The sequence below is a fragment of the Nannospalax galili genome, unplaced genomic scaffold (assembly GCF_000622305.1).
Source record: "Nannospalax galili isolate Female #2095 unplaced genomic scaffold, S.galili_v1.0 scaffold879, whole genome shotgun sequence".
In the NCBI taxonomy this organism is placed as follows: Eukaryota; Metazoa; Chordata; class Mammalia; order Rodentia; family Spalacidae; genus Nannospalax; species Nannospalax galili.
The window spans coordinates 297,921-325,413 of record NW_008346261.1 but is presented as its reverse complement, the minus strand read 5'-3'; the positions used below and the strand labels follow the sequence as shown (position 1 = coordinate 325,413).

Sequence of the window (27,493 nt, the reverse complement as noted above, 5' to 3'; positions counted from 1 at the left end):
CAGATATGGATATACCACAGTCTATCAGTTGATAAACATTTGGGTTATTTCCATACTTTTACTATTACATATAATACTGCTATAAAATTCATGCACACATTTTTGTATGGGCATATATTTTCATTTTTCTTGACTGTATACCTAAGAACAGAATTGATGGGTTTTCATGGTAACTCTATATATAGCATTTGAAGGAATTGCCAAGCTGGTTTTCAACATGACTACACTAATCATACATTCCCATGGACCATGATTGAGGGTTCCAATTGTTCCACATCCTTCCCAACATCTGTTTTATTCTCTCATGCATTGTAACCATACTAGTGGGTTCAAAGTTGACAGTGGGGTTTTCTGCAGCCATGGGGAGACTTTGCATTTTGACTGTTAAACAACTGTATCCACTTTCTGACTCAATCAATATTTCTAAAATTTATATATTTTAAAGTATATAAACTATTTTTCAATGACTGTGAGTTTGGTTTTGTTTGGTTTCTAGACAGGGTCTCCCTGTAGTGCCACCTGGCCTGGAACTCGCTAAGTAAACCAGGCTGGCACCGATCTCACAGAGATCCACCTTTCTCTGCTTCCGGAGTGCTAGGATTAAAGACATGGGCCACCATGCCTGGCAAGGATGAATTTTTAATTATTCATTTTAAATTAGCTATTATTTAGCAAATGTGAAGTTTTCGCTTTCATACCTAGGAATATATTACAATAAATGAACACAAATTTCCAAGACCACAGAACTGTCCATTCACTGAAACACTCACAAGCGCCCCCACAGTTCTACTGTGAGAAGCATTCAATAATCACCAGCATCTCCATTACAAGTCTTTCTATTTAGGCCACAATCACTAAGATCACAGTAATTTACCTGCTTCACATGCACCTTTTTTCTAAACCTGGTTTTAGATATCCAATGTACTTTTATTAGTTTATTCCAAGTCATAAACAAGGGAACCATCAACATTTCTATTAAAGACTTGGTTCAATTAAAAGCAAGCAAAATTCATTGTTGTCTATGACAGTCTATGCCAACGGCTTATATTTAACTGTGGTAATGTAGGACAATGACTTTTCTATGTATTTGTCCCATGTCAATTATGTTCACTGCTCTTCACCCTTAGACTAAACAACCAAGCTCTCTAAATAAAGACACTGAAAAAATTGAAGGGATTTTAGATCTTCAAAATGAAAAAAGAATACAGACAAAGCTATTTTTTAAGCTACTGGTAAGCATGCAGTAATAAATGGAGCCTGGAAATACCTGGGTTTGGTGAAAATGCTTGCCTGTACTAACAGCAAAATCATATACTGAGTGAGGTGAGATTTAAAGTCCAAATGGAAATGGGGCCTGCCTGACAGAATGGTGGTGAAGCACCAATGTAAACTGCATATTCGGCCTGGACTGTCATCTGAAAAGTACCGTCAGGCATCACATGTTATAAATTTACTTCCTTTCTTTTATGTTCAGGATTCTTCCTCTCTCTAGAGACCTGGTAAGAAGGACATTAGTGACAGAGTTCAGGTAGGTAGCTGGGAATATGCTACATCCTATGTCAAAGCCAACATCATGACATCACCAAAACAAAAAAGTAGGAACACTAAAGCACATTCTCCCCAGCAACACTGCCCTCTGATCTGGAACCTTAGCAGGATGAACAGAGCCTATCTTCTCCAGTTCTAACCACCTAAAGCACAGGCTTACAAAATACCATCAGTGTCTACATGATCCCACAGTGTAGCACGGCTGCAGTGCTAAGGATGAGGTGTTAAGAACAAAATACACAATACGTGGTGCAGACTGAGAAGTAATTAGAGCAGAAAACATTACGGAAGGCCTAAATCTCAGAGTTCAGCCATTTAAAATGTCAATAAGCCTGCTTCCTCTCCTTTGCAACACTGGTAAGGACTATAAGCAAATATCAGTTGGCCTACTTTTGGAAGGGAGTGTGTGTGTGTGTGTGTGTGTACACATGCCTGTGTACACAAACGTGTATTACGGAGTTTACTTGTTTAACCATAACCATTAAAATGCTACATCTAAAATATTACAGCCAACACTTTTGGATTAATCATTAATTACGACTTCATACAGCTGAACAAACCTAAGAAATCTTTTTTGGATGAGACAAAAAATAGATTTAAGTCATAACTAGTGCAGCTGTGTGTGGAAGTTCATGACAAGGGTAAACTGTAGTAACAAAAAATTTAAGAAACAATAAACTGTCCCACTGACGAAATGCTACACAGTTTTTAGAAACAATGAAAAAATCAGAATATTTGAAATAGAACAGTGTTCACAATATAAAGTGTTACACAAAACCCAACACAGACACACACATACACTTATCAGGCAATATATATAAAGAACCTAAAGCAGGACTGTGATATAAGTACACAAATTAGCTTTATGCATGTGTGACTAAGGAGAAAACAATCAAGAAATTCATACCCTAAGCTGTTAAGACAGGCCACTCAGTGCACACTCAGTGTCTGATGAAAAGAGGGAGGAGGAGAGAAGGGAGGGAGAGGAGGAGGGATTCCATGAATCTCCAATTTCTATATTTCAGTTGAATATTTATGACCTTTAGTTGCTGGCCTGGCATGGCTTCTAAGAAATAGAAGCATAATCCCAGCACTTGGGAGGCAGAGCCAGGCAGATCTCTGTGAGTTCCAGGCCAGCCTGGCCTACATAGCATGTTCCAGGCCAGCTGGGGCTACAAGGAGACCCCACCTCAAAAATGCCCAAAAAAAGAAATTAAAGCATGTTCTGTTCATGCTCTGAACATTTCCAGTTCTATTCCCCAGAAACAATGTTTCTATTGTTGTAGTTACTGTTGTTGCTGTTTTTCATTTTATTTTTTTAAGATTTATTTTATTATTTATGTATGTGGGTGTGTGGCCTATGTGTATGTGCACATGCGTGAAGATGCACATGCATACACATTTATGCAGGTGCCTGAAGAGGCCAGTAGAGGACATCAGATCCTCTGAAGTTTAAGTGGGGCAGTTGTAAGCTGCCCAACATGGGTACTGAGAACTGAACTCAGGCTCTCTGCAAGAGTAGCAAGTGTTCTTAACCACTGAACCACCTCTCTTGCCCAAGGTTCTTTATTTTCTGAGACAGGGTTTCATGTAGCCCAGGGTGGCCTCAAAATCACCATATAGCCAAGCACGGCCTCTCTGATGCTCAATATTAATTGTCATTTGACAGGATCTAGAATTAAGGAGGAAGTCTCTGGGCATGCCTGTGAGGGATTGTCTAGGTTAGCCTCTAGGCATGTCTGCGAAGGGGTATGTAGATTAGATCAACTAAGGTGGGAAGGACTACTCTGAAAGTAGTTGGCACTGTTCTACAGGCTGCAGTTCCAGACTCAATAAAAAGGAGGCAGCTAGCTAAGCACTACCATTTATCACCCTCTGCTTCCTCCAGATGCACTGTGACCAGCTTCCTCAAGCTCCTGCCACCATGACTTTACACCATGATGGACTGTACCCTTGAACTGTGAGCCAAGAGAAAAATCTTTCTTCCTTAAGTTGCTTTTGTCAGGTATTTTGTCTGAGCAATGAGAAAAGTAACTGTTAATAATACATCCTCAAATTCCTGATTCTCTTGCCTACACTTCCCAAGTGCTGGGAATACAGGTGCAAATGCCACACTCAGTGCCCTTGTTTTAAGGCAGGGTCTCAGTATGCAGCCCAGGATAGCTTTATCCTCTATAGCCAGGCCTGGCCTAAACTAGCAATATTCCTGACTCAGCTGCCCCAGTTCTGGGATTACAGATGTGACCCACCAAGATCAGTGAAAAATAATTTTCATGAACGCCAAGTCAATAACCACATAAAGGTCTTGATTTGTATATTAAAATACTCATACAGATACATTTTATTAGACAGATTAGGTTCTAAAAACTAAAGTGGCCACTTAGTATAATAATAAGTATTTACTTGAAATTAAGTTGTAGGACAAATCTTTTAATATTTTATTATTTTTATTTTATGTGTATGAGTGTATTGCCTGCATGTAAGTGCACCCATATTGTGCAATGCCCACAGAGGTCAGAAGAGGGTAGCAAATTCCCCCTAGAAATAGAGTTATGGTTTTTAGCTGTCATGTGGGTGCTAGGAATCAAACCCAGTTCTTCTGCAAGAGCAGCCAGTACTCAACCACTATGCCATCTCACCAGTCCCTTATTATTTGTTTTTATTTTATATGTATGAGTGTTTGCCAGCATGTATGTATGTGCACCATGTGCATGCAGGGCCCATGGAGACCACAGGTGGGCACCAGATCCCCTGGAATGGAGTTACAAAATATGGCCCACCATGTGGGTGCTGGAAACCAAACCTGGGTCCTCTAAAAGAGTAGCAAGTGCTTTAACTGCTTAGCCATCTCTCCAGCCCCAGATTTTTAAAAAGGATCAGTAGCAAGTCTTTTTTTTTTTTATCATTTTTGGGGTTTGGGGATTTTTTTATTGTTTTTGGTGCTGGTTTTTTTGTTTGTTTTTTTTTTGTTTTTTTTTTTTCGGTCTTTTTAGAAACAGGGTTTCCCTGTTGCCCCAGTTGGCCCAGAACGCACTATGTAGACCAGGCTGGCCTTGAACTCACAGAGATCCACCTGCCTCTGCCTCCCAAGTGCTGGGACTACAGGCATGTGCCACCACACCTGGCTTTGTTATTATTTTTATTTGTATGTGAACTCTTAAGGTACTTTTCAAATTATTTTTCTATTTTTTAATTGGCACACAAGGTATTAGAAATCACTATGGCATTTTCAAACCAAGTGAGCACTAGTGGATTCACCTTCTCCCTTATTTCTCACACCCCTAAGTTTTATTGATATAAAAATGTCAATTGATTGATCACAGCTTTCCTTTTTGTTCTGTTTTGTTTCTGAGACAGTGCCTCCCTAGAATTCATGTGTAGACCAGACTTAATTCCATCTTGCCTGCCTCTGCCTCCTGAGTGCTGGGATTTAAAGGCATACGCCACCACACCAGGCTGATCAAAGCTTTCTACAGGTTTTGTTGACACAGGGTATAATGTAACCGAGGCTGACATCCACTTGCCATGTTCTGAAAATGAGCTTGAATTTCTGATCCTGCCCATACTTATGAATCACTGAGATTACAGGTGTGTACCACCACATCTGGTTTATATGGTACTAAGGACTGAACCCTGGGCCTCATGCATGCTAGGCAAGCACTCTACCAGCTGAACTACATCCCCACCCACGCTTTCTATAATTTGGCATTGAAAAAAATCTAAAGAAGATCTAGAGTCATTAAAAATATATTGAATCACTAGGGGCTGGAAAGATGGTTCAGCAGTTATGAGCACTTGCTGCTCTTGAAGAGGACACAAGCTCAGTTTCCAGCAGCTCATAACCGCCTGTAACTTCAGGTCCAGGGGACCCAATGCCTTTCTCTGGCTTCCATGGGTACCCACATGCATGTGCACATACTCACAGACATACACACACACAAATAATAAAATAAAAGAATGTATTCAATCACCAATAATGGCCACAGAAGCAGAAAAACATACTATGCTAACAAAAATAAGTACCTACCAATTATGTTGATGATCTATGGAATAAAATCAAACCTAAATCTTTCAGGGTTTTTGTTTGTTTGTTTGTTTTTTTAATTTTAATCACAGGGTATATTTTCCAGAGAAACATAGTCTTAACTTTCACAAGACTATACCACAAAGCAACATTCAACAAATATTTGTTAATACTTTTTATGATGCACTCTCACGGGACACTAAATACATGATAGGCCAGTGAGATGGAACCTGGAAACCATGTAAAAGTCAAAGGAGAGAAATCAACTCTATAAAGTCCTCTTTCACACACATGCCGTGGAATGTGCATGCCCACATACACACACTCCATACATACACAGAGATTTTTAATTAAAAAAATATTAAAATAGTCTAAAAATTTATGAGGCAAGAGGCTAGTGAGCAAGGAAGAGCAGTAAGTGCACTGGGAGCACACAAAACAGACAGAGCATAGGAGCTGGAAGGATTAGTAGGACCGGAGTACTTTCAAAGAAGACATTCACCAGGCATGGCGGCTCATACCTAATGTCAACAGCACTTGGGAGGCTGAGGCAGGAAGGCCAGACAACCCTACAAAATAAGTTCCAGGCCAGCCAGGCTACAGAATGAGACCTTGTGCCACATAAATAGGAAATAGGAAAAAGACTAAAAACGAAAGAATGGATCGTTTCTGAAAGTTAAATAAGTCCATATCATCAAAAGAGGAAATACTGTTGGGACAACTAGTGGAGAAGACAGGGTAAGAATGCCAGAATATGGTGTGGAAAAAAGTATATCAAATGTTCAAAAAAGAGCAAATGAGAGGCCAAGGAGACAGTTCTGCAGGCAAATGACTTAAGGTGCAAGCTTGGCAACCTGAGTTTGGCAAAAGACAGATGAAGAGAACAAAATCTACAGTTCTCTCTCTTACCTCCATACATGTGTCACCACACATGTACCTGTACACACATTCATAGACATAATAATAAATAAAATTATTTTTTAAGACTAGGCATTGTGGCGCATGCCTTTAATTCCAGCACTTGGAAGGCATAGGCAGACGGATCTGTGAGTTTGAGGCCAGCCTGGTCTCAAGGCTCCAGGACAATGGGGATACAGGGAGACCCTATCTCAATAAGGTAAAAAAAATAATAATAATTTTTTGGAGGCTGGAGAGATGGCTCAGTGGTTGAGAACACTGAATGTTCTCACAGAAGACCTGGGTTCAAATCCAAGCACCCACATGGCAGCTAAGAATTGCCAATAACTCCAGTTCCAGGGGATCTGATGCCCTCTTCTGACCTCTGTGTGCACTGCATGACACTGGTGCACTTACATACAATGCAGGGAAAACACACACATAAAATCAAAATAATAAATAAAATTTTTTAAATTATTTTTTAAAAATGAACCTTGCATGCAACAGCAGCTCTGCTAGTTAATTCTAATAGTTTATAATATTGTTGTATTTTCTAAACACAACATAATGTTATTAACAAAGATAAATTAACAACTTTCTAATGTTTATACCTTTTATTAAATTTTTCTTGCCTTATGTTTTTACATTTACTTATTTATTTTGTGTGTGTGCCTCTGTGTATGACAGCATATATGCCCACATGCAGAAATCAGAGGACAACCTGTGGGAATAAGTTCTCTCCTTCCACCACGTGGCTTCCAGCAATAGAACTCAGACAGTCAGGTGTGGTAGCAAGCACCTTGATCAGACAGGCCATCTTTCAGGCCTTCTTATCCTGTTGCAATAGCTTGGAACTGTAATAAATTGACATGGTAACAGAAGCCATACAGAGCTCAGCAGAAAGTAGTCAGTATACAACCACTGAGTATGATGGTGGCTGTAGAATTTTTACATAGATAATATTTATCATCTATATAAAGTTTCTTTTCATTGCTAATTCACTGAATCTTCTCATAAATGATTGTGGAATTCTGTCAAAGATTTCTGTCTACTGAGAGAATCATATGGATTTTCTTCATTCTAATATGCAAGGTATATTGCTTTTTTATTTTATTTCATGTGTACGAGTGTATTGCCTAGATGTGTGTAAGTGCACCTGTGTCGTGCAGTGCCTGAGGAGGTCAGAAGAAGGCATCAGATCCCCTGGAACTAGCAGTACAGATGGTTGTTAACCACCATGTGGGTGCTGGGAATGGAACCCAGGTCCTCTGCAAAAACAGTCAGTGCTCTTAACAGCTGAGCCATCTCTCCAGCCCCACATTGTTTTTTTTTTTTTAAAACATAACCAATCCTGTGTTCCTGGAATAAACTTCACTGGGTCCTGATAAGTAATTTATTTTATACTTACTGGATTCTAACTGTTAGTATTTATGTAGAAATTATAACAAGGAACAAAGGGAGAAGAAGAACAGAACAGAAGGAAGAGGAGGAGGTATGAAATACATAGAGTATGAAAAAGTTGAGGGTAAGAAGCAGGGTGTGGCAGTGCACGGCTTTAATCCCAGCACTCAGGAGGCAGAGGCAGGTGGATCTCTGTGAGTTCAAGGCCAGCTTGGTCTACATAGTGAGTTCCTGGGGCTACAGGGAGACCCTGTCTCAAAAAGACCAAAAAAAAAAAAAATTAACCAAATACGATAAAGACAACAAAGAATTTTTCAGTCAGAACATTTACCCTGTAAAATTGTATTTTAAATCTAAAGAAGTATATTACCAAAAAAGTACATTACAATGGAAGGCAAATATACTTTCAAGTATTTGTCACAAATAAAGGCTGAGAAAGATGGCTGATAACTGAATAAACAAAAATAAGTTAATGAAAAGGGAAAAATCTGCTTCTGTTAATTACATACAAAAGAAAAAAAAGAATAAAGCCTATTAGTATTAAAATTTCTAACAGACACCAATCATCCAAAGATAAAGCTAGTTATTCCAAAAACTTTTATCAGTTTTTTGTTGTTGTTGTTGGTTTTTTGTTTGTTTGTTTGTTTTTTTTTTTTTTCGGTCTTTTTGAGACAGGGTCTCCCTGTAGCCCCAGCTGGCCTGGAACTCACTATGTAGACCAGGCTAGCCTTGAACTCACAAAGATCCGCCTGCCTCTGCCTCCCTAGTGCTGGGATCAAAGGTGTGCACCACCACGTTCGGCTATCGGGTTTTGTAAGGATGGTCTATTCAAATCTTCTTTGTCCAAATATTACACCAAAATCTAAATGCAGCAGAAAAGAGAGAAGAAAGAGAGCAAGCAAGGGGACATACCTCAGGGGTGGGAGACCACAGAGGGGAGAGTAGTGAGAAAGGGGAGAGGAAAGGAGAGGAAGAAGGAGGGACAGGGGCTGCACAGCTTAAGTCTGCACACCCCATGCAGTTGAACTACGAGGGAGAAAATTATGTGACTACAGGGTACTGTTGTCTTGTTTCCACTACCCTTTCCATTTCATTAAAGCCAATTTAATTACTAAAGTAATCCCTAAAATTACTTATGCTCAATTGTTTCCTAAGTTTAAGTAAATGTCACTCTCACCAATTTACAGAATTAATGTTATTAGAAGACTTCTGAGATTTTTCACTTCATGATAATCTTTCAAAAGATAATAGAATTAAAATATTTTTAAACATTTATTTTAAAAGAAACTTTACGGGCTGGAGAGAGGGCTCCGTGGTTAAGAGCACTGACTGCTCTTGCAGAGGACCCGGGTTTGATTCCCAGCACCCACATGGCAGCTCCGAACCATCCTGAACCCCAATTCGAGGGGAAACCAAAGCCTTCTTCTGACCTCCGGGGCATTGCACAACACGGGTGCATTCACATACATGCAGGCAATACACTCATACACATAAAATAAAAATAATAAAATATTTTTTAAAAAATAATAATAAATTAAATATTTTAAAAGAAACTTTAAAGTGGCCCACATAATTAATAGGATTATGTTTGTTGCACGTGGAAAAACATATTAATGAACACAGGAAACTTAAGGAAAAAAATTTTTTCAGGTCTCATACTATGAGGCAGTCAGGAATTAGCCACCCCAACAGTACATTTAATATGAACATACATTTGAACTTTCCACATAAATCTCAAACACATACACTACTTAAAAATAATATGAAGAAGCATTTCCAGGGGTGGGGAGACACAGGAGAGGGTAATGGAGAATGAACAGGACCAAAGAACATTGTATACATGTGTGAAAATGTCATAAGGAAATCCATTCTTTTGTACAATGAATATATACTAATAAAAAAATTAAATATTTGCTATAGAAGAAAAGTTTCAAGGTTAAAAGCCCACAAAGTCACTTCTGCCACAGCACAAGTGCCGACAGCAAAGTCTCTATAGCAGTGAGTCTAAGTGAGGAGGGAAGGGCATTCAAAGGGAGACCTGGGAACACCCACAGAAGAAAGTGGCCAGCAGCAGAACAAAGGCGGCATAGTCGCAAAGAAGTGCTCTGGGAAGAAGGATGCCCAGAAACAGAGAGACAAGGGCTTCCAGAAAGAGTTAGCAAAGGCAGAAGCCAAATCAAGATCAAAGAGGATGAAGATAAATCAAAACCACAGCAGAAAGTGAATAGCCATATTGAATTGGTTAAGATTACCTATTTCCATCACAACTGACAGCACTAAGGGTTTATCTTGGGAGGAGGAGGGGAGGTGGAATGGACACTTGCAACAAAACAGATTTTAGTTATCATTCTTGCTGTCTGTAGTCCAAGAGCAACAAAAGAGACGCTCAAGGCAATTTGTTTTTTACTACACTCACCAAACTGTGGAGCAGGCAAGATTCTAGCAGCTCGGATTGGACCATGTCGAACGGAGAAGAGCTCCTGGGCTTCCCCACTGATCTGCACAAGAGAAGGCAGAAAATAATTCAGTGCATTAAAATGTGGGTCACAACATTATTAGATGAAAACGTCTACATTTTATCATAATTTGCCTGAACACTCTTTAAAACCATTTTAAAATTTTAGGCTGGTCATACACATCAAATATCCCTATCTTTAATCATAAGCATTTTCAGGAAAACTAAAGGAAGAACACATAATTGGTATGAACCTAAAAGAACAGGGTCCTGGGAGTCTGTAAGTTTTATCTTATTAGCTGATGAGAAATCTGTACAGTTCCTGCAGGACTGCAGGATTAGTCTATGAGAAACCCTACATGACAGCTTTCCATGTTAGAGCAAAGCAGCTCGAAGACAATGCTGCTATATTCGAGCTCAACATACATGCTGTGGCAACTTTTACCAGTAACCATAGCCAGTTATGTTTCTAGATCTATTAGCTTTGAGTAAATCACTTAAGCCAGTATTCTTTCGCAATTGTAAAACAAGAAAAGGCTGCTAAAACAGACCTCTAGATAATTCTAATTTCAATATTCTGTAAATTTTATTTGCCAGTTATAAATAAGCAACTTTGAATGTCATCGTTTTCACTATAAGCAAATATCAAATGCTGCAGGAAAGTCCATTCATTTGGAGCAAAGTCAGATTTAGTGCTGGAATATAAAGACTACAGCATTCTGTTCATCCAAAAGGTAAAAGGGGCATGCTAATATGTATCAAGTTTAAAAACTGCTTTTCAATTGCTGATTGATGTGCTGAGCAGATTAAGATAGAATTAGTTAGGGAGAGCCTTCCAGATTATTGTACGTGGTAATATTAGTGTGGTTCTCAGTACACTATTGTAATTGCCTAGCGTTTGATGGACTATGTAATATCAGAGAAAATAGCACACATTATAAAACTATTCCTAAAGACTCAAGAACTTCTAAAAGATATAATAAAGATAAAAATTCATAGAAGAGCAGGGCATGGGTGGTGCATGTCTGTAGTCCCAGCACTCGGGAGGCAAAGGCAGGCAGATCTCTGTGAGTTCAAGGACAGCCTGGTCTACATAGTGAGTTCAGGTCAGCTGGGACTACAGGGAGACCCTGTCTCAAAAAGACAAAAAAAAAGAAATTCATAGAAGAAACATACCATTGATATTTTCAATAGGCTTGAACAAGAAGTGGTTTAAAATAACAAATATATACACATTGTGAAAGGCTGATACAACTTCCAATAGTAAACTATTCACCTGCAAGTGACTTTTACAGAAACAACTTTTCAGCTTCTCTTCCATGCAACTTTTAGAGCTGTTTTCTTTCCTGCAAATATTCACTGTGCTTGTGATAATTATTACAACTATCTGTTGGCTGCCCTGGAAAACTGCTGAGGCATGTGACAATAGCACCACCTACCAGTCCCTAACCTGGAGGCTGAGAGATGCGCAGAGCAGGCCAGGCCAGCACTTCCCTGCTCTGCAAACACCTTCCTGACCTTCATTTTCATAATGAAAGCCGTGGGCATCACAGGCTACAGCTCTCAAGTCTACATTTTATGATTATAGAACAGAGTTTAGCACTTACAGGGGGAAAAAAAGCCTTCAATGGTTATTTTATGGAGCTTTCCATCCAAAGCAATAATCATACATTTTTCTGACATCTAAAAGGACAATCCCTTTGGTTTTTAAATACATGCATGCTAAAGGGTGAAGCACTGATGTTGTCTAATTATATTACAGATGTGTTACTGACAAGTTCCAAGTCCCTATGTCTTGAAAAATGGAACATCAGAAAAACAATGAAAAGAATGTTGACTAAATCATTCATGTTTTGAAAATAAAGTATCTGCTGTGCAAGGGATAAGTCAATCTTCTGTACATGATTTCTATTCATAGGAAAATTGTTCAAAATTTTTAAAATACTGTAAACTTGAACACTGTAATTCAAAATAGTGAAAAACACTTCTCATTGTAAGATATATACCCATAACAAATTACAGCATTTAAACATGAACACTCCTGTTCTGTACTATTATTATTTCCATGTGCCAGCACTGGGAATTTAGCTTTGAGTTCTACAAAAAAAAAGAAAGAAAAACCTTCATGTTACAATTATAGCCTTAGATGGGCATGGTGGCACACACTCTTTAATCCCAGCACTGGGGAAGCAGAGGCAGGCATTGAAGCCAGCCTGCTCTACATAGTGAGTTCCAGGCCAGCTGGGACTACAGTGAGACCTTATCTCAAAAAAAAAAAAAAAAAAAAAAAAGCCTCATTCATTAAGCCTTTGTCCTCAGACACACTACATAGCTTTTCAATCTTTCTTGGTATACTCACAATATAAATTTGTTATCACAGCGTATTCTGACATAGAAAAACACTCACATATGAACACATGAAGTTTTTCAGCAAAACAGCTTTCAAAACGAACCTAAATTCCCTATTCTGGGCTTCTGAAACCCTCTTTTTTTTAAGTACAGGAACAGGTAAGAACAAAAGGTCAGGAGAGATAAAAAATGCATACTCACTTTCACTGTCCCCCTCACTGCCCAAGTGAAGGTTCTATAATGTTGAGTATAGTGCAGGAAAAGGGAGGGGAGGAAGCATCATGTCACATTTACAGATAGTTGTGAATGTATTAGACTCGTGATTACACATGAATAATGTTGATTTTGTTGATGAAACAGAAGCGTAATTTTATGGCATGTGAATCACAAATATCAACCTCCCAGGACAGAATTCTCCAAATGACATGTGAAAATTCTACATCAAAGTAACACTGGAGCAGAGAATGCCAGCAAGTACATAGACCGCCTTCCACACTGCAGACTGATGCTAGGGGATGCTTCTCAGTTGCCTCTAATACCTTTATCCAGTATGTTCACTGGTAATTTTGCTTTCAAATAACTGTCAAAACACTGTTAAAGCTGTCAAAATTACTTTCAGGTTTCTTAAAAGGAGTTCTCTGAACACGGCAAAGAATCTCAAAGATGAGGACCCTACAGATCTGAGAAGCAGGAGCTGTAAGTTCAACTTTAAAGCAACAGTAGTAAAAGCAAGAGTAGCCAAGGAGTGTGTACCAAGCAGGACTCCAGCTTCCTGGCAACTGTGCAAACGTGGGGAGAGGCACAAACGTGGAGGCCTCTCCAGAGCTCCTCCTGGTCTCTGCCTTTGTTCTTGCTGGCATTTTAATTTCTGATGACAGACTTTTGTTGTTTGGGGCATAAACCGGACGTACCAGTTTGAAGGCACAATAAGGAGAACAAAGAATGATTTGTTCACACTGTAGGAAAAAAATCTTTTCTAACCATAGAAAATAGCTTTCACATGGTGAAAATATGCAAATTACATACCAAACTGCAAAGGGGGAAGGGGAATACAAGTTTAGAACCTCACAACTGAATCTAAGGCAAAAGGAAATTACAACAGCCAAGACAATAACACACAGAAAAGCTCTGGGAGAGCCATGGGAGTGCTTTCAGAGGATTCTAAAAGCAAAGGTCATGTCACCCTCAGAACCAAGCCTGTTCTGAAATCCTGGTGTCCTACTGCCAACAACTGTGAAAACTCAATACAACGCTAGCCTAATGAACGTCTGAGGGTAAAGCACCTGCTACCAGCATAGGTGTCGAGAAGTAAGCATGGTGGTACATGCTGAGGAGGCAGAGGCAGGAGCATCGCCACAGCTTTGAGGCCAACCTGGTCTACACAGAGTTTCACACCGGTCAGGGATACAAAGTAAGACCCAAGCAAAAAAAAAGAAAGAAATTATGAAAACTCAGAGGCTTTCCACATACCTTCCCAGTCCTAATCCCAATTTCAGAGTAATCATATTTGCAATCCTAACTTCTAATACTTTATTTACATAAGGGTTTTTTTGGTTTTTTGTTTGGTTGGTTGGTTTTGTTCTTGTTTGAGACAGTGTCTCCTTGTAGCCCCAGCTGGCCTAGAACTTGCTATGTAGACCAGGCTGCCCCCCGCTTCTGGGACTGTTTCAATACTGGGAATAAGGTATGCGCCACAGTACACAACTACTTTGCATAAGTCTTAAGTACTAAACATAATATAAATGGAATCAACAGAATACACTCTTATGATTGCTTCCACATTACTATGATCATGAAATTAATTCATGTTTATGCATATGATCACAGAGATTTTCTTTATTGCTATATAGACTTCCACTGTATGAAAACACTATGATTTTTTTTAATCTAAAAATATTTTGTTAGCATTGCTTTCTTTAAGAAGTAACATGATTACATTTAAAGACTGTATAAGCTGGAGAATTTGGAGAGGGAGTGAATGACAAATTCACTATGATTTTATCTACTCTACCACTGACAGGCTTCTGGAGTTTCTAGCTTTGAGTTGTAACATACTAAGAAAGAAGCAGGGCATAGTGGGACACATCAATAACCCCAGCAATCAGAGGCTGCAGGAGGAGAATTATAATTTCAGGGCCAGCCCTGGGCTGCAGAACAAAATCTCATCTCAAAAACAAAACAAAACCAAAAAAGCCAAAGATGAAACTGGACCTGGTAACCAGACTTGTAATCCCAGCTACTCAAGGCTAAGGCTCAGAACCCATGTTTCTTGATAACAAGTTCAATTCCTGCCTGCAGGTCTACAGAATCAGTTCAAGACCATCCTAGGCAACTTAGGTGAGCCTCTGTTTCAAAACAAACAAACAAACAAACAAATGTTTAAGTATAAACAGTGCTAAGGATATAGCTCAGTGATAGAATGAATGCTTACCTAACATATATGAAGATTTAAACAGATTCAGAATTTAGTGTCAAAAAAAAAAAAAAAAAAAAAAAAAAAGCAAAGAAAACCTGGAGAATTTGTAAAAGACTCTGAAATGAGAAAATTACTTATCTAGAGGACCCCATGGGCTAACTCTGCCTTCATCAGGATCTGCATTCTTTTCTTTGAGCTATTTTACAATACATTAAGGTACAGAAAACTGATAGTAATAAAACGATTTCTTCTGAGGGCCTACAAATTGAACCCAGGGCCTTGTGCACACCAGGCAAGCATTCTAGGCTGAGCTACAACTCTAGCTCTGAAATGATATGCAAATGAAGTCTCTCTCTGGCAAAAAGACAACTCTGCAGAAAGATGACTGAAGCCACACAGAGTGGCCTGAACCTGTAGTCCCAGCACTTGAGAGGATGAGGCAGGAGGATCATTTACATACAGAAGGTTTAAGACCAGCCTAGGCAACACAGTAAGACCCATGATACTAAAATAAATTCTGACTAGTACTTTTTATTATGCTTTTACTTTTTTGAGTTGCGTGGGAGCATGCTGGGGACTGATCCCAGGTTGGAAAGGCAAATGTTCTTTCAATACCCTTGGTAGCCAGACACTCTATAGTTAAGCTACATTCCTATCCTAAACAACAGATTTTAGTGCAAAAAAGATAGTAATGAGCTTTACATCTATTAGAGTTCATGTCAGCATTCCTAAGTGCCTACCACTGTTCTTCACCTTCTCCTTTGAACTGCCTATAACAACTTCCATTTTACAGTTGTATCATACTTACAATTTTTAAAATATCAGCGTATACTACTACAAATATTCCTGAAGATGGCTTTCAGTGAGTATATGTATATTGTTCCTTGTGGAAATTATATTAGTGCAGCTTTCACAGAATTTAACAAAATTATTTTCCACAGCCATCACTCCAATCCATGCACCTTACTAGCATGTATTTAGGTTCTTTCTGCTCCTAGAAAGCATCCTAGGCCAGCAATTAGTGTCACTCATTATGGTAGAGCACCAAACTAATGGATTTATGCATTCCATGAATGACACGCATAAATCAGCCTCCCATGGATATGCCACTCTGCCCCAAACTAACTGTATAAACTAAGAGTATTTACTATAATGAGCATCCATGAAGCAAGCTGATTCCATACTGTTGTACTGAAGGACCTTTCATGTGCAGAGGTAGATATGATAGCACAGACTATCAAGGATTCATCTCGGCACTTCTGGAAGAAGATAAATTCCACAACTTAATTCTAAAGACAGTAATAACCACTCCTCTCAACCTAACATACTATGGTTGAATTACAGTGACACAATATCCCTTGATAAAGAAACTGTAAAAATTCAGATATTTACCTTGTGGATGATAAACACACCTGAACAAACTAAAAAGAACAGAAATTATACAATGTCTGCCTTCAAACCACAATGGAACTACCCTAGACATCAGCAATAAGAAGATAGCTGGAAAGTAGCAAAATGCTAATGAAATTAAGCAACAAAATTATAAACAACACAGTTCAAAGAAGAAAGTTCCATAATTTTTTAAAATATTTTTTGTTTTGTGTATGGTTTGTTTTTGGTTTTGAGATAAGGTCTCATGCAGTTCATGATGGTCTCTGGGATTACAGGCGTGTGCCACCATGCTGAGCATTTTTAACTAAATAAAAACAAAAACTCAATTGGACTTGTAGAATGTAGTCACAGTGGGAAAACTATACTACCAAATGCATGTGTGTGAAAAAGAAGCTCTAAAATGAAAAAACTAAAACTCTACCTATGAAATGAGAAAACAAAGAGCAAACAGAACTCAGAACAAACAGAAAAAAAAATCAATTAAAGCAGAAATCAACAAAATTAAAATAAGAAATCAATAAAACCAAAAGTTTGTTCTTAGAAAAGATCAATAAAAACAGTTAAGACTCTAGCCAGGCAAACAAGGTCACACATCTGGCATCCTAGCACTTCAGGGGCAGATGTAGGAGGATTGAGAGTTCCAGGCCATCCTGGGCTATATAATGAGACCCAGTCTCAAAAACCCCAGGGCTTTGGGATATTTTGGCATGTGCTTATAAATCAATGACTCTGTAGGCTGAGGTAGAAGACTGCCACAAATTTGACACTAGTATGGGCTACATATAATAGTGAGTACAAGGCTAATCTGGACATAGTCTTTGTCTCAAAACACAAAAACAAGGACTGGAGAGAAGGCTCGGGCTTAAGAGCACAGAGGTTCAGTTCCCAGCACCCACCCACATGGTAGCTAAAAACTATTCATAACTCCAGTTCCAGGGGATCTGACACCCTCCCTGGCCTCTACAGGCATGCACAGGTGCACTTACATACATGCAACAAAACACTCACACACATAAAATTAAAAAAAAAAAAAACTAGTTAATCTAAACCCTAAACTAAGCTAGTTTCTCAGCCCCACAATCTGATGGAGGAGAGGTACACATGCATGTGTGTGTCCATGTATGTGGTGGTCAGAGATCAACTGTGGGTGCCATACTTCAGGAGCAAGACCTGGAACTCACCAAATAGATCTGTTGGTCTCCGCCTCCCAAGCACTAGAATTACAAGTGTGTATCACCACATCCAGTTTTTTATATGGGTATTGGGGATTGAACTTGAGTCCTCATGCTTACATAGCAAGCACTTTAATGAGCTTTCTCCCCAGCACCCCAAATCTTTTTTTTTAATTGTTTATTTATTTACCTTTTTTGGCCCTTTTGAGACAGGGTCTCCCTATAGCCCCTGCTGAACCTGGAACTTACTATGTAGACCAGGCTGGCCTCCATCTCACAGAGATTCACCTGCCTCTGCCCTCCCAAATGCTGTGATTAAAGGTGTATACCACCATGCCCAGCTTCCAAACTCTTGGTTTTGAAAATGAGCTGTGAGATTTGCAAAACAAGAAAAGAACTCATCAGGTTTATCTCAAGCATATTTTGCCTTTTAATCAAAAACACCATTCATGGGGCTGGAGAGATGACTCAGTGGTTAAGAGCACTTGTTCTTGCAGAGGACCGAGGCTTAGTCCCCAACACCCACATGGCTGCTTACAACCACCTGCTGACTCCCTGCTGGATTCTAAGAGATCCAACACCCTCTTCTGGCCTACACATGGTACACATGCATACTTTCATATTGGGGTCCCCTGGATAAGTAATGGAGACGTCTTAGCAAAAGCAGCTAGCTTCTGTGTCCCTGAAGTTTTATTCTTACTCCTCAAATCACAACTTGTAATAATGCAGAGTACCTACAACACCTACCAGCAAGATCAGCAATATAACAGTTTTATTTTAATAGAAAGTAAACTAGACTGTATTTATTAGATACATAAATTTAAAGTTTGGCTGGAAATAAGCAAAACAATTTACCTATTTAACAATGTGAGTATTATAAGATTTTGTATTTAAAAGTATATAATACAGCCAGGCGTGGTGGTGCATGCCTTTAATCCCAGCACTTGGGAGGCAGAGGCAGGTGAATCTCTGTGAGTTAAAGGCCAGCCTGGTCTACATAGTGAGTTCCAGGACAGCTGGGGCTACAGGGAGACCGTCTCAAAAAGACCAAAAAAAAAGTATATAATACATAATGGACACTAAATTAGAGTTAAACCAGGAGATATTTGTAGAGTGAATGACAAATGGCTGCATCAATCCCTGTTCTATCTTAATATTTAGCATATATGCCTTTGGCCGACTATTCTTTTTTGGCACAGATGGTTTCAAATAGGGTCTCCCTGTATCCCCAGCTAGCCTAAATCTCAGAGATCCACCTGTGTCTGGCTCCCAAATGCTGGGATTAAAGGACTTTTTCACCATGCCCTACTAACCTACTATTCTTAGGTTTGAACATTTAATATCTACAAACATGTTTAAGTATCATATTAAAGGACACATTGTGGTACAACTCATCATGAACCTAATACAATTTTATTACTTATGCTCTATAGCCCTGGTTAGAAAAAAAAAAAACCTAGGTGGTACACAGATAGCAGTTTTTAATCACACCAGTCTTTTTTGGGGAGGGGGGCAGGAGTTGAGACAGGGTCTCATATAGCCAAGGCTGTCCTTGAATTCCTATTCTCCTGCCTCAGCCTCCCTAATGCTGGGATTAGAGGTGTGCAATACCACTCTCAGCTCTATCACATCAGTCTCCTACTTGACAGCTACTAACTTGTTTTTAACTACAACATGTTTTCTTTACCAGTAATATAAAAATAATCCATGTATACAAATGTTATCAATTTTTTAAAATCATATTAATTTACAGATATAACAAAGTCCCTTAAAAAGATAATTTCCTTTCTTTTTTTATTTATTTATTTTTATTTTATGTGTATGCATGTATTGCCTGCATGTAGGTAAGTGCACCCATGTCATGCAATGCCTGCAGAGGTCAGAAGAGGCTGTCAGATCCCCTGGGACTGGAGTTACAGACAGTTGTTAGCTGCCATGTGGGTCCTGGTATTCAAAGCCGGGTCTTCTGCAAGAACAACCAGTGTTCTTAACCACTGAGCCATCTCTCCAGCCCCGCATTTTGTTTTGTTTTATTTTATTATTGTTTTGTTTGTGTTTTCAGACAGATTCTCATGTAGCTCAGGCTGGCCTGGAATTCCATTTGTAGCTAAGGTTGGCCTTGAATTCCTGATTCTCCTGCTCAAGTGCCGAGATCACAGTCTTGTGGTGCCACATCTGACAGCTTTCATTTTAAGTTTAAAAATACCAAAAAATGTTTTAACTCCAAGAAAAAATTTGAGGACATTAGCAATTAAGAGATGAAGCTGATATTGGCCCATCCATTTTAGCAAGTACTCCACACTAAACACAAAAGACATCACTAACAGAAGGAAACAGACTGCATGCAGGTCCCACAGAAACTTTCCACTTTCAACTTAATTTCTGTGTAAATCTGTATAAAATTACTTGAAAAAAAAAACTATAAATTTAAATGCACACAGGTCATATAGAAAAACATGAAAATTCCATAAATTAACGTTAGTTTCCCTCCCCAAACAAGGAGTGATACAAGGCAAAAACAGAGGTGAAAGAGAAAGAATTAATGTCTTATATTTAAGAAATTCAGTTCTTAAAGCAACAAAAGGACCTCATGCAGTCAACGTCAATACACATGGGTATCACTATCAGTTCACAAACTGTTTTATAATGACTAATCACAAATCACACAAAATAACAACTGAATGATGTATCATTACAGCTTTTTTTTTACCCCAAAACAATTTATTTTCAAATAGAAAGAGTAATACATGGATGGGGGGGGGTAAGGCATGGCAAGTATCATCTTATGCTCAGTAACGAAATCAAGGTGGCCAGGAGTGATGGCCTGCTTTTAATCCCAGCACTCAGGAGGCAGAGGCAGGCGGATCTCTGTGAGTTCAAGGCCAGCCTGGTCTACATGTCAAGTAGGCCAGCTGGGCTACAGGGAGACCCTGTCTCAAAAAAAAAAGGAAAGAAAAGAAAAAGAAAAAGAAATTGAGGTGGGCAGTTGCAATCTGGCACACACCTTAACACCAGCACTGGAGAGTTGAAGCAGCAAAGAGATTTTACTTAGCTATCTAAGTGGTCCTTACCACTACAAAGCAAGCTCTAGCAGGTGCTCAAAGCCTCTCCCTGAACCACCCTGGAAGCCACTTTGATGTTGCAGAGTGAGTCCTTTGTGTCCAAAGGGTCATCTGGATTCCAAAACCAGCTCATGGGGAGCAGATGCATCTGCACTGAACACACAGGCTTTCTCACTAGTCATTACTACCATAAACTGCGCAGAGCAAGTATTTATTTAGTGTTTATATTGTACTAGGTATTACAAGTAATCTAGAAGTGATGTTACATGTGTAGGCTGATGTGAGTGGGATGTATGCAAACATGGTTGTTTTGTTTTGTTTTTTGTTTTTTGTTTTTGGTCTTTTTGAAACAGGATCTCTCTGTAGCCCCAGCTGTCCTAAACCTCACTGTGTAGACCAGGCTGGCCTTGAACTCACAGAGATCTGCCTGCCTCTGCCTCCCGGGATTAAAGGCATGTGCCACCATGCCTGTCCAGCAAACATGGTTTTAGAAAAGGGCAGAAGTACTCATGGATTTTGTATGTATGGGGAAGGGTGTGGTGTCTTGAACCAATCCTTCCATGGATCAGGGGAGATGACTGTATGTTCATTTTATAGGTAAGGAAATAAAGAAAAAGCATCCAAAAAGTGTCAGGTCTCAAGGTACGGGAATCTCCTACAGTTCTCAGCCTATAACACACACCTAGAATGCTGCATGAGGGAGATCGAAGCAGCAGCATCGTCTGAGCCGCGAGGAGTTTGAGATCAGCCCGGGCAATAGTGTACAAAGCCATCTCAAACTTTAACATCTTTAGCTTAGGAGGTGGGCTTTTTGGATTTTTGTTTTTCTTTAAGGAGCCACTGCCAGTGTTTTGTTTTGTTCTGTTTATGTTCTAGATCTGCACAGTTTGAGGAACACATTGCTAATGGTGAACAGCAATGTTTCTACAAACTCCTAAAATTAGGGAGAAGGGAAGAAGTTTTTTATTTTTGCCTGCCTCACCACAAATGATTCAGTTAATGTCAGAGTGTCAGGATCTCTGTAACCTACTCTGTATACCATCAAGGGGAAAAAAAAACACAAACCACAAAAACCACCTAAAATGCATATTTGTGAGAATGAACATCTTAAAGAACAGATATTTGCTAACCACATGAAGGAGACAGCAAGCCAGTCTGTATTCTGGTCTTGACACTAAATACAAAATGCAAACTTGAAGCAAGGAAGAAGTGAGTTTCAAGAACAATATGAAAACCACAGAACATAAACAATGAATGGAACTTGTGACCATATTTTCATACTTCCAAATTGTTATACACGTCCAAGAAGTATTTTAAGGCAACTTTAACCTTTTCCCTTCAGCCCAGTTTTCAAAAGGAAGATCAAAGGAAAGCAGGCTGAACTCACACGTTCCTTCAGTTATGCAATGCTGATTTAGACATTACACTTCAAAACCCCAGCCATTACTTCAGCAGCCACCAATCCAAATATTGCTTGGTCCTTTGAAGCTGCTCTAATGATATCTTCCATTTGCAACTAACACTTCTGTAGTCAAAAGATCTTCCTCGGGTAGATGTTAATGTAAAACCACTCAGACAACCCCAACACACATGCCTGGAGGCAGACTGGAAGGTGTTCAGAAGTCAATGTAACACCATTACAGAGAGTGTTAGCCTAGCAGCTGTCATAAACACTTCATAATCACTCAGGCACACAAACTGGATTGCCTTTAATTCATTACTTTACTATATCTTGAATGGGATGAACCTAAAATATACATTGAGCAGAAGAAGACAGATACAAGAGATTACATACTATGTGCATCAATTTATATAATATTTAAAACATGCAAAGCAAAATTGGCGGGCATGGTGGCACACGCCTTTAATCCCAGCACTTGGGAGGCAGAGGCAGGCAGATCTTTTTGAGTTTGAGGCCAGCCTGGTCTACATAGTGAGCTCCAGGACAGCTAGAGGCTACAAGGAGACCCTGTCTCAAAAAAGACAAAAAAAAAAAAAAACATGCAAAATTAATCTGTGGTCAGAACAGCAACTATCTTACCCTCGGGGAGGAGGAATGCTGACTGGGGAACTTCATCACAAAGAAGAAGATACTTATCATTTCTTCCCCGTGGAGGTTTCATTTACTTGCATGTGTACATACATGCATAATCACACACATGTACATAGATACACACACATATACAAAGAAAAAGTCATCAAACTATAAACTTGAAACTTATGTATCTTGTGGTATATATATTATATAGTTATTTTTAAAACAGTCTCTGTAATAGCCAGGCATGGTGGTGCACACCTTTAGTCTCAGCACTTGGGAGGCCGAAGCAGGTCGATCTCGGTGAGTTCAAGGCCAGCCTGGTCTACAAAGTGAGTTTCAGGACAGCTGGAGCTACAGAGAGACCCTGTCTCAAAAGATAAAAGACAAAAAAAAAAAAAACAGTATCTGTAATAACTGTGGTACTGCAAATTGCAAAATCTATAAACTATCAATCTATAAAAAGACATGAGGAAACTCGCATGCAGATTACCAGGTAAAAGAAGCCAATCTGTAATGGCTACCTCCAACTACAGGGCATGTGCAGAGGCAGCACTACACTATGGACACAGCAGAAAAATCTATGGTGGCCATTGTCTAGGGATGGGAGGATAAGGGAGTGAAGTGTAGGGTTCCTGGAGCAGTGAGACTGTGCTGCACGGCACTATAGGTGAGACATCACTGCACACTTGTCAAAGTCCGCAGCGCTGCACCACCAAAAGTGAACCCTGGATGGTAGCTGGCAATAACCAGTCAGTGCAGGTTCAGTGATTGTAGCTATGTCACTCTGGAGTAGGATGTTGGTAGAGGGAGAGGTCACAGTGTGCATGAAGCATACAGGAACTCCTCATACTGCTTCAAATCTACTGTGAACCTAAAAGTACTTTAGAAAAAAAAAAGGCTATTTTTTAAAAGTATAGATTAAGCCAGGCGTGGTAGTACATGCCTTTAATCCCAGCACTTGGGAGGCAGAAGCAGGTAGATCTCTGTGAGTTTGAAGCCAGCCTGGTCTACATAGCAAGTTCCAGGACAGTTGGGGCTACAGGGAGACCTTGTCTCAAAAACAAACAGACAAATAAAATAAAATTTAAAAAATTTTAAAGGGGCTGGAAGATAGCTTAGCCGTTAAGAACACTGACTGTTCTTGCAGAAGACCCAGCTTCGAATCTCAGCACCCACATGGCAGCTAACAACTGTCCATAACTCCAGTTCCATAGGATCTGACAGCCTCCTCTGTCTTCCGCCAGCATTGCATGACATGGGTGCACTTACCTACATGCAGGCAATACATGAATACACATAAAATAAAAATAATAAATATATTTTTTTTATTTTTTAAAAAATAAATTAAAAAAAATTTACACCTATAGATTAAATAACTTGACCTGGTTAAATATGAGCCTTAATTTTTCCTTCTATAAAGTGACACCAATACCATCCAGCAAATTTGACAGGTAAATAAATGATATATGTAGAATAACATGCTGCATTCTGGGTATGCAAATTATACTATCTGTATTAGTATTATGGGAGTTGGGTATAAATAAATAAATACTATGAAACGTCATTAGCATGAAGGGTAAAGCTCCCCAGCGTCTCCCAGGCCTTAGTCTCCTCAGTATTTTATTCACCTCTATGCCAACTCTGATGACGCAGGCCTGGCTCTATGATCCTCATCACTTCGATACTTTGGATGAACAGTCGCTGCGGTGGAAGGCTGCCCTGGCTGCCCTGTGCATTGCCGGATGCTTTGGCAACTTCTCTGACTTCTCCTCACTAGATACGAATATCAATTCTCAAGCATGGCTATAAAAAACATTGCCAAGTGTCCCCTTGGAAATAAAAGCACTCCCACTAATAAAGCCTGCAAATATTTGGCAAAACCCCTTCAAGTTGAATCTAATCTCAAGAAAGTGCGCTGAGGTCTTAGTTGAAAGAGATCCTGGTGCTTCAATGTGGATGAGTGGAAACACTACAGGGCTATTACTTAATAAAAAGTAGATGTTAGGAGTAAGAGCAAGGCAGCAAATGTAATGGACTAGAGGCAAAAAGGAAGAGATTAATAAGCTCTGGTTGACTCTCAAAGTGGGTTTCTACCACATTTACATGAAAATATTTAGCAAAAGCATAGTTTTAGGGGCTGAGAAGATGGCTTACAGGGAAAAGCATTTGCTATGTGAAAACAAGAGGACCTGAGTTCAAATCCACAGCACCCACATCAAAGCCACACATGTCTGTAACTCCAACACAAGAGAGCAGCAGAGATAGGCAGGACCCAGTAGCTCAATGGTCAGTTAGACTAGCCCAAACAGGTGAGCTTCAGATGCAGTGAGAGATGGTCTCAAAAATGTGGAGAGCTATACAGGCAGACACCTGACATCCTCCTCTGGCCTCCACATGCATGTGCACATGCAGATACATCACACACACACACACACACACACACACACACACACACTTTTTTTAAGGTGAAGTTTTTGCCGGGCATGGTGGTATGTGCCTTTAATTCCAGCACTCAGGAGGCTGAAGCAGAAAGAGGAAAGAAAGAAAGAAAGGAAGGAAGGAAGGAAGGAAGGAAGGAAGGAAGGAAGGAAGGAAGGAAGGAAGGAAGGAAGAAAGAAAGAAAGAGAAAGCTAGCTAAGCATGGCTGTGCATGCATGTCACCTTGCGGTTGAGAGACACTGACACTCAGATGCTGGGAACTTCACTGGCCAGCCAGCCTAGCTGGAACAGCAAGCTTCTGATTAAGTAAGAGACCCTATCTCAAGGCAATAAGGTAGAGAAGCAATTGGGGAAGATATATGACATCATGCTCTGGCCTCTGTATGAGCTCTATGGAAACACACCTGCACACTCAAGTTCATGAACCACACACACAACACAAACCCACACAGACATAAATAAACAAATAAAATTTGTGCATATATATTGTTACAGGGTTAAAAAAAATCAAAAAGCCTCATTCAAGAAAGATTCTAATTTAGCCAAGCATGGTGGTACATATCTTTAATCCCAACACTGAGGAAGCAGAGGCAGGTGGATCTCTGTGAGATCAAGGCCACTCTGGTCTACATAATCCCAGACCAGCAGGGGCTATAAGACCCTCCTGTCAAAAAAGAAAGGGAGGGACAGAGAGAGGGAGGGAGGGAGGGAGGGAGGGAGGGAGGAAGGAAGGAAGGAAGGAAGGAAGGAAGGAAGGAAGGAAGGAAGGAAGAAATATAAATTCTCATTTCAAACTCATGGAATGTCTACAGCCTATGTCAAATCAACAAAACTTCCATAATGCTACTAGGACACATGGAAAAATTAAATTTCAGATGCACTTCTCTGAAATAATACCTTAAAAATATAACATAGGAGACAGGTATGGAGGAAGGGAAAGAATAAGAACAAGGTATAATGACAGGTTTGAAGATGCCATGATGAAACCAGTTACTTTGTATGCTTACCTAAATTTTAATAAAGTAATTAAAAACTAATAAAAATAAAAGAAGTTGGGCATTGTAACAACACCCCTATAATCCCAGCACTTGGGGAGGCAAGTGCCAAAACTCTGCAGCCAGCCTCGGCTGGAATAAGACCCTGTTTCGAAAAAAGAAAACACGCTATAGGAAAAATAATTTTGTTCAGTAATATACTGAATAATAATAATTTGTCCACAAATTATTTTGATACGTCTCCTCATTTCTGTTTTTATTCAGTGCGTGACAGACACCCCATGTTTCCACTACAGAGGACTGAACACCCACCCATACTTCTCTTTCCAGTAAGAAGAGAACAGAACAAACAAACAAGAGCGCTGTTCCCAACGAAGGCAGTGTACTGACTGGGCTCCAAACCATCTCTGCTTCCCAGGATATTCAAGTCACTAACTCAGTATTATTCCCAAATGAAACCCATAAAAATTGTTTCCTGGTTAACAATCTTAACATGGCAAGGTCTACTGGCATCTAGCTTCTAATAAATAATAGTCTAATTGGTTTTTACCTCAAATATGCTCTCCCATGTTTGCTCTGAATCTTTTGGTATTAAAAGCTACACTAAAATATAAAAGCTTTAGTGCAGGTATTTTCTCCTTCCCAGCACTTCCCTTTTCTTAGACTGATATGCTAGCAACACCTACTGTCCAATCTTTGAAGTGCATGCAAAGTTCCAAGAGAGCACTACAAACAGTAACTTCTTTGGTTTTTTGTTTTGTTTGTTTGTTTGTTTTTTCTGGAGATGGAGAACAGGGTCTTATGCATGCTAAGCAAATGTCCTACCACTGAGTGACATCCCCAGCTATTTTTGTATTTTTTGTTTTGAGACAGGGTCTTGCCAAGTTGCCTAGGCAGGCCTTGATTTGTGATCCCTTAGCCTCCTGAGTAACTGGGTTTCTTGTTGAGATAGGAGCTCACCATCTAGCTCAGGCTAGCCTCAAACTCACAATACTCTTACCTCACCTCCCAGATGCCAGGATTACAGGTATATACCACCATGCCTAGCCCTATTTGGGTCTTATCCATTGGGGAAAAAAAAAACTTCTTTTCTTGAGATAGGGTCTCAGTATGTTGTCCAGGCTGGCCTCAAACTCTGGATCCTCCTGCCTTGGCCTTCTGAGTAGCTGGGATTATAGGTACATGTCATTATGTATAACTTATTCATGGAAAGTTTAAAATGAGAACTTTTTTTTTTTGTCTTTTTTGAGACAGGGGCTCCCTGTAGCCTCAGCTATCCTGGAACTCACTATGTAGACCAGGCTG

At 39.6% G+C, this 27,493-nt stretch overlaps 1 protein-coding gene across 11 annotated transcripts in view; it reads right to left on the bottom strand.

Moving 5' to 3' along the window:
* Bcas3 (BCAS3 microtubule associated cell migration factor) overlaps positions 1–27,493 on the bottom strand; it is a 602,200-nt gene that overhangs the window by 542,716 nt on the left and 31,991 nt on the right. For all 11 annotated transcript variants that reach the window (XM_029568114.1, XM_008842646.2, XM_029568116.1 and 8 more), the window contains exon 6: positions 10,287–10,368. In XM_029568114.1, coding sequence (XP_029423974.1) covers positions 10,287–10,368 — 82 coding nt within the window. The remainder of the gene's footprint in view (positions 1–10,286; positions 10,369–27,493) is intronic.